Genomic DNA, 8,406 nt, shown 5'->3' on the forward strand with positions numbered 1-8,406 from the left:
TTACTTCCTTTTTGAAGTTATATATAAACACTGATCTCATTCAAAGTGCCAATATTCATCATCAATGGAAATCTTACAATTTCATCATGGATAAATAGAGCACTACAACATAATAAATATAACAATGCAACACTGTACAAAAGTCAAGAGCGAGTGATGTGAGTGAACTGCCCCAACTTATTTAAGAAATTGTCCATGTTTACTGCATGCCTGTAATACTATGTCCATATCTGCTATTCATTTGCTAATTCTTTGGACGGTGCAGGTTATGTGCTGTCATTAAATTATTAATATTACTCCTTTGTCCTTGTTGACCTAGTCTTTGACTTGTTGACAGTGTAGGGTTGTAATATGGATGTTGTTGTTGTTGTTGTTCAATATAACTGTTCAAATAAAGTTATCAAGTAAATAAATAAATAGCAAAAAAGAAACATATAACTTGAACTACAAAGAGTGTAAACAGCCCAACTTAATTTTTAGTTATTCTATATGGTGCTTTAAAGCAGATTAAAAAACCTAAAGCAGGAGAAGCTGCTGCATAACAAAAACATAAAAATGAAAACATGAAAAATTTCTTCATTTGCAATAAACAGAATACAATTCATAGCAATGAAATATTTAAAGGTTATATTGATACAGTTTTATGTAGCCGAATATTTAAAAAAAAAACAAACATCCACAGAGCTTTTAGAAAGGTGCGAATAAAAGTATCACTTTTCCTAAAAAAAATATTATGATTGTGAATGAATCATTTTAAAATGTTGACGGGTCCAAAATGAATGTATTGTGTCTGGCGTTTGGTTCCTGCTTCTAACAAGGCTTGTGAGCCAATAGTATAACGCGTTGGTATCACGTGGTGTAGTTGCCAGTTAGTGTGGAAAACGCTAGCTAACTTTTACTGTAGCTGTCTAATGTGGAGGCTGTGGGTTTTAACAGCATCCCTACAGCGAACTGTACTGGACTCTTTGATTGGAATAAAATGTAAATATTTAGCTAATGTCTTACAGTGTAAGGATGACTGAAATATAATTTTATGGTAAGTGTTGCAACATAGGGCCCCTATAATTATTAAATGATGGGGGAAAAGGGTTAGCTAAAGCTAGCTAGCCATATCCTCAGATGACCATAGATAATGTTACATGAAACACCAGCGCACAAAGTCACCTAAATCTATAGTTATGTATAGCTATATGTTGCAAAATGAATTCATTACTCTGTCACGGAAGATTCATCACTTGATCTGAGTCTGAGTCTCTCCACTGACCATGAAATGTGCAGGTTAACAAACTGGGAACCACTGGACTGGGAACCACTGGACTGGGAGGGGGGAGGGGGAGTGCGGCTGATGTGATCAATGTTATCAATAGCACCTTTAACACACTAGATAAGATCTATATACAACTCCTGATCAGAAAATCAAAAAACAAAGCAGAGGTGTCACACAGTTGCTATGGTAACCTGGTAAACAACACAGTTTAGTTTGGTCTCTGCTGCTATGCGCACAGTTACCGTGGCGACAGGTAAACAGGAAGCTCAGATGCAGGGGAGACAAAATGTCAGCAAGGAGAAAAGAGAGAGCAGAGGAGGAGAACAAGGAGGCTTTCTCAGAGGAGGAGGAGAGGAGGAGTGTTGAGGAGGAGGAGGACTTTGAGGAGGCGATCAGGGAGGCTGCCTCCTCCGTTGCTTCCAGAAGACAACCTGCACCATCCGGACAACAAATCATCCCCCACATCCCGGAGGCAGTGGACGACTTCCTGAGGAACCTCCTCCGGAGAGCCGGCCTGCGCCGGACTCTCAGCAGCTTTGAGGCAGAGTGGTACGGCTCAGCTCAGAAACTCCTGACAGAAACTGTGACGGTGGCAGCGACGGGCATCTTGTTCATCCCTGATGCTCTCACTCACAAGCAGCTCCTCCAGAGCGAGCTGGACACGGTCCGCAGAGAGACGGACCTGCTCAGACAGCAGGTGCTGACGGCAGGGGAGAGCCTGGTGAGGATGCAGAGGGAGAGGGATTTCCACCGGCTACAGTACCGACGAGTCGCTGAGGACAAAAACAGGCTGATCGAGGACTTCAAACAGCTGAAGAAACACCTGGAGTCCTACGAGCCGGCACTGAGGCAGCTGGACGACAAATATCAAGCAGCTCTGAGGCAGAAAATGCTCATCAGTTTAAAACAGGACAGAGTCCAAAACACCAGAGACGCAAGACTGAATCAGGAAAAACCCCTGATCAAGAAAGAGAACCTCAGAGGGAGCAACAGCGCTGAGAAATCACCAGCAAAAAGCACCACAACCAGACAGCCAAAGGCGTTTCCCGTCTGCGGCACACTGGTGAACCCTCATGTGGCTCAGGTGAACTTTCCAAAATGGAAAAACCCCAGTTCCTTCAGCCTGTCCTGCTCCATCACAGCCCACAAGCTTCCCATCAGCTGCATCGACCTCCATCCGCGAAAACTGATCCTCGCCTCCGCCTCTGACGACCGCAGCTGGAGGTTGTGGGCGCTGCCAGCCAACGGAGAGAAGGTGAGAAAAAGGCATTCATGCATTCAAATCTATGAGAGAGATGAGAGGAGATAACACACTTTCAGACTCATGAAGAGAAGAGACTAGATTAAATGAGATGTGAGGTGAGACAAGATAAATGATGAGATGGGACAAAGAGAGAAACCACAAGTTACCAAATGCAATAAGATAAAACAAAATCAGTTAAAAGAACATGAGAAATATAAATAACACAATCTGATGTAACCACAAGATGAGATGATATGGATTGTAGGATGAAATGAAAGGAAATGGCAAGACATGAGACAAGGTAAAATGATCCAAACTGAGAGCAAAAAAGACAAAGGAGAAGTTACAATCTGAGACAAGATTAATTATGCAAGAAGATTAGATACAATAAAACACTTTTACATGATTACATGACATGAGGTTCGAGGTAATATGCAACAAGATGAGATGAGACAGACAGGATGTAATCTATCTGTGAGTGCTGAAACAAGGTGTGGTGACGTAAGATTTAATGACTTGTTATGAGGAAAATGAGATCAAATGATTCTGTAAGTTAAAGGAGCGATGAGACAAAATGAGTGAGAAATGACTTAGGAACAGGTGAAAAAAAGTTTTGCCAGGATCATTTTTCACCTGTTTTCACAGATGGAAAAAAGTAACTTAGTGTTAATTTCATTAACGAAAACTATGACGACAAATGCTCGTATGTTCGTAAAAATAGATCTTTGCTTATAAAAGCCATAAGATCCGGCTCCCTTCAAAGAGCCCTAATTCCCATCACTAATGGCAAGTCCTGAACACGTACTGCAGTTACTATCCAGTCAAACTGTGAAAGATGTGTGTGTGATTTCTGAGCTCTAAGGCCAGGTAGGCACATTAATCGACTCATCGTATCAGCACTTGTGTGATTTTATTGGTAATCTTTTTTAGTTTAAACAGAGAAAACACTTTGACTAAAAGCCGACTAAAATGTAACGACTTTTCCTCGGCTGAAACTAGACTAAAACTATGAAGGATAAAAATGACTGAATATGACTAAAACTAATAAGCATTTTCGTCTAAAGACTAAATCTAAAAAAGCTGAACGCTGAACTTAGAAAAATGATCCTGGCAAAAACTATTTAGAGTTTAAACTATTTCTGGATACTTAGAAAATGGATCACCAGAATTATTTTTTCTCAATTGCCTCTCAGCGCTTCCGTAGATCAGATAAAATGATATATGACCAGGTGAGAGACAAAAGAGACGGGTGAGTTAAGATATGACATGAGAGAGACTAACGAAGATAAGACAGATAATAAAGTTAAGATATGTAACGAGACACTGTAAGATGAGATATCAGAATCAGAAATCCTTTATTGATCCCCGAGGGGAAACTCTTTGTTACAGCAGCTCACTGTCACGTCAATGCACACAGGAAGAGAAGTACTGAGCAAAATAAATATTTATAATATATATAAATATTATAAAATTGAAATTAGTGTAAAGTACAAAGTGGATTTAGAGGTTGATAAGTATGTACAGTATAATACAGTGTAATAATATAAGTAATAAGTAATAGTACAATAATGAGTACTGTCAAGCTAAGTGTAGCTTATTGAGATGATTATGAGATAGTGGATATTGCACAGCAGTAATAGAAGTATGAATAAATATCAATAAATAGGGAATTTTAAACTGAAAACAGAGAATATTGCACGATTGTTTCAAGTATTGCAGAGATGTTGATGATCAATGTCCAGTTTAGTGACTTCGGGTCATACAGACTGACTCTTAGAGGGAGGAGTTAAAGAGGATAAATCGATTTTAAAAACTAAAAAGTAGTAGTTATAGGATGAAAAGTCAAACTGAAATGAGACTAGAAATTATTATTTGATGAGATGACAGACAAGAACAGATAAAATACAATGTGATGAGGTCAAATCAACTGAGATACTCTGAGATTAGTTAGTAGATGAGATAAATGATTAGATACTAAAGACGAGATAAATCAAGGGGAGATAATTAATATCCGATATAAAACACTAGATGTGATAATAGATTTACATACATGAAATGAGATCAAATGAGAAAAGACGAGATACTACAAGATAAGTTATGAGTTGATACAGGATGAGACAAAAAGAGTTAAAAGATCAGTTACAAAATGTAGTGAGATGATAAATGAGACAAACTGTGGAAATATAGATACTGTGGTAGCTTACGCATCACAAAATGAGATGAAATAAAACAAACTGAGATAAAGCATGATGACATATTACATGGAATAAAATGAGGGAAAAAAAGAGCCAAGTCAATAAAATCATATCTTTTTGTTGATATTCGAGGGTCACTCTGATTGGCTGATGTACTAAAATGTGATGTCATGTAATGTGTGTTGCCAGGTTGGTCAGATGGTGCTGACAGGTGAGGGTCACTCTGATTGGCTGTCTGGCTGCAGTTTTCATCCTGATGGAGCAAAACTTGCAACAACCAGTGGAGACACTATGGTAAGTTCATGTTCCTTACACTACTGCAGCAGTATACAGGCGGCAGATTAAAGGACCACCCAACGTGAAGTGTCTATACTAGCAGTACGTGCTGATTCGGCCAGAATGTAGTCTGTAATATGCAATATGCAAAAGCAAAATCCTCAGTACTCCAAAAATACCCTGATGTACTGATGCAGAAGAAGTCTCCAGTATGCATCGGACCAGTCTAGCTCACGCACTGTGTCCCACAATGCAAAGCGCTGGAACGGTCACAACAACGGTTATTATTAACAAAATGTAATCTCTTGTCTCAACAACCGGTCACCCCGCGTCCGTGGTGGACAAGGAGGAATGTAACTGCTCTGTCCCTAATTACAAAAAATATAACTTAACCTTATATTTACTTGTATGTTGTGTTGTTTTCTTATTGACAGTTCGCTAAGGTTAACGTTGATGTCTTCGTAATATCAAACGTTAGCTTAGCAGGCTTAACTTAAACGTTATGGGTTTGTTATGGGTAACGTTAGTAGGACAAATGTAGCAATGCGTATTTACATTTATATTCCTCCTGTTGTTTACTTCCGCTTTCCAAAACCGGAAACCGGCTAAGCCTAGCCTAGCATACTGCAAAATAAATCGATTGAACTGTTTCATACTGCACACTACTGCGAAAAGCAGTAAGCAGTAGGTGGGTCCGAATTCAGCCTTAGTGAGGTTTCTGCTCTACTGGTTTCCTGGACTTCTTGTCCTGTGGTTGACTCTTGGGCCGTTCTTCCTGCAGGTGCGGCTCTGGGATTTCTCTCGTGGCTGCTGCTCGTTGATGCTGTCCGGTCACAGCCAGCCTACCTGGGGCTGCTCGTTCCACTCGTGCGGTCACGTGCTGGCTTCCTGCTCTGCCGACAGAACCGCCAAGCTGTGGGAGCTGAGCAGTCAGCGTTGCCGCCTCACACTGCGTCGCCACAGCGCCTCCGTCAGCAGTGTCTGCTTCCTGCCCTTCTCCGACCTCCTCCTCACCTGCTCGGCTGACAAAACCCTCGCCATGTGGGACGCCAGGCTAGGTGTCTGCACCGCTACCTTCCGTGGACACCGGCACCCCTGCAACCACACCGCCTTCAGCCTGGCAGGAAACGTCATGGCTTCCTGTGACTCGCGTGGCATCATCAACCTTTGGGACATTAGGAAACCTGCATTGGCAACGGCCTTGGTAGATGCTGGGCCGCAGGCCGCCAACCAGGTGGCGTTCAGCCCATCAGGGAAGACGCTGGCTGTCGCCAGCAGCGACGGCCTGGTCAGAGTGGTGGAGGTGGATTCCTGCACGGTGAGCAGCCTGTCAGGACACAGCGATGGCGTGCAGAGTGTGACATTCGACCACAAGGGGGAGACTGTGATATCAGCAGGGAGCGATGGGGTGATTAACGTCTGGTCGTGACATAATGTGAATGAAAAACTTAGGTGAAACCAGCCGAAGATGTTTTATATGTTGATCAGATTTTTAAAATGTTTTTTGTGGTAATGCAAAAGTTCTCTCACAAATTGTTTGATACTAGTACCGATACAATACCTGAGTCTCAGAATCTATACCAAAATCATACTTTTTTTGATAGCTTACTTTGAGAAATAAAGATTTTTCTAAAAAAAAACAACCCTTTTTTTCATTTAACAAAAGAAGCCAAGATTCTTAAATGTTAAACGTTGTGTTAACACAAGAAGCCGTATAAGAACTTGGTCTACATAAGTCATAGTCTATAATTTTCCTATAATTTAAATTAGGATCTGATCAAAGAATAAACAGGATTGGGAATGTGACCGGACATTCGAAGCTTTCAGTACTTGACAGTTTTTGAGACTCGGTGCGGTGTAGTGTTGCGTCAATAGCAAATATTTCGTTCAAAAGAGCGAATCTTTTGGGTGAACGAACTGAACTGAATCACTTCCTGAAATGATCCGTTCTTTCATCAGTTCAGTTGAGCCCCTCAGTCAGTTACAAGCGAACGTGCCACAGCTGATTCAGGGTGCTAACATTTAGCTGCAATGATTCAACAACATTGGTCTTGGACTGCAATCCAGATATATGACACTATCTAGATTGATATTATTCATAGGCTAACATTTAACACACACACACACACACACACACACAGTTACTATTTTGAAAGAGTACAGCTATAAGGATTTACAGAATTAGATTTTCTATCCAGTGCCTTCACTGTTTGTTTGGAGTTTATGCAGTGGTTGCATTGCTGTGTTGCCTGCCTGAGACCAAGCTGTGACACAATATGAGAGATGGGATAGTACATAGAGTGCATGAACAAAGTTTCTGCATCTGAACATACGATTCGAATACATTTGAAATGAGCTAGGTTACATCCCTGAATAAAAAAAAATCTTTCATAGTTTACAATGCGTGGTGAAACATGCAGTATGAAAAAACAGGTGGCTGAGCCTGAGACTGTGTCAGATCCTTTCACTGCGAGTGCATGTTCAGTGATTCGTTCACTGAACACACACAGTGAATGTGAGCGCTGAGTGATAGACGGTCGCTCAAGCTCTCTCTCCCTCTCTTGTCTTGAAGTCTGGAAGTAGGAAGTAGTACCAAATATTGCAGTTTGCAAACGGTGTCGTTATCCAACTAAATTCTCAGCTCACTGGCTTATCCTTCAGGAACAACCGTTCTCAGTTCACCAGTTAGCGAGCTGAACTGAGCGTTCGGCTGCGATTCAGTCCAGTGAGTGGGGCTCCGCAGCACTGAACGATTCAGTGAACAAAGCTCTTGAGCAAATCTTTTTAATGAACTGTCCTATCCTGGACCCACAAGCTCTATTGCAGGTGGGGCATGTGGTGTGTGGGATGTGGTGGTGGTGGCAACCATGTCTGTATTTCTCCTGGCTCTCTTCTGTTGTCTTCTGGTTGTTCTCTCCATTTCCAGCGAACGAGCCCCATCCCTACACTTCAAGTGGTACGGTCAGCAGCAAGGGGTCCTTCATCTGATCCTTATAGCATTTTTTTCAGCCCTCCAGCTGAGCATCGACCTTGATGTAGCTGGCCGTATAACTCTCTGCTGGGTAGCCAACACGGGGGGAATCCTAATCACGTGCCCCGGCCACCGCAGCTGGTGCTGGGTGATCATGGCCTCAATACTTCTGTAGTTGGTCCTTACAAGTATTTCAGTGTGAGGCACACGTTAAGTCCCAGGATGCGCTGGAGGCAGCTCATGTGGAAGCGCTATAAGGATTTCATGTGACGGCTGTAGGTTACCCAAGCTACACAGCTACAGAGGAGGGTGGTGACACACATCGGTATGCGGCAACCTTTGTGGTGCAATGTAGGCTCTTGTTCTGAAAGACTGTGCCAAAGCCTTCCAAAGGCAGCTGATGCCCGTTTAATGCAGCTCTGGATATCGTTGTTGATGCCGCTATCCTCAGAGA

At 42.1% G+C, this 8,406-nt stretch overlaps 1 protein-coding gene across 1 annotated transcript; it reads left to right on the top strand.

The window, feature by feature from the left end:
• The first annotated feature begins 816 nt into the window (after window positions 1-816).
• LOC122865441 (sperm-associated antigen 16 protein) lies at window positions 817-6,621 on the top strand. The gene is made up of 3 exons (XM_044173862.1): window positions 817-2,522; window positions 4,895-4,999; window positions 5,763-6,621. Exons 1-3 carry the CDS (start codon window positions 1,554-1,556, stop codon window positions 6,408-6,410), a joined length of 1,722 nt encoding a protein of 573 aa, XP_044029797.1. The 5' UTR covers window positions 817-1,553; the 3' UTR covers window positions 6,411-6,621.
• The last annotated feature ends 1,785 nt before the right edge of the window (window positions 6,622-8,406 follow it).

Source organism: Siniperca chuatsi, linkage group LG18 (genome assembly GCF_020085105.1).
Source record: "Siniperca chuatsi isolate FFG_IHB_CAS linkage group LG18, ASM2008510v1, whole genome shotgun sequence".
Taxonomy (NCBI): Eukaryota; Metazoa; Chordata; class Actinopteri; order Centrarchiformes; family Sinipercidae; genus Siniperca; species Siniperca chuatsi.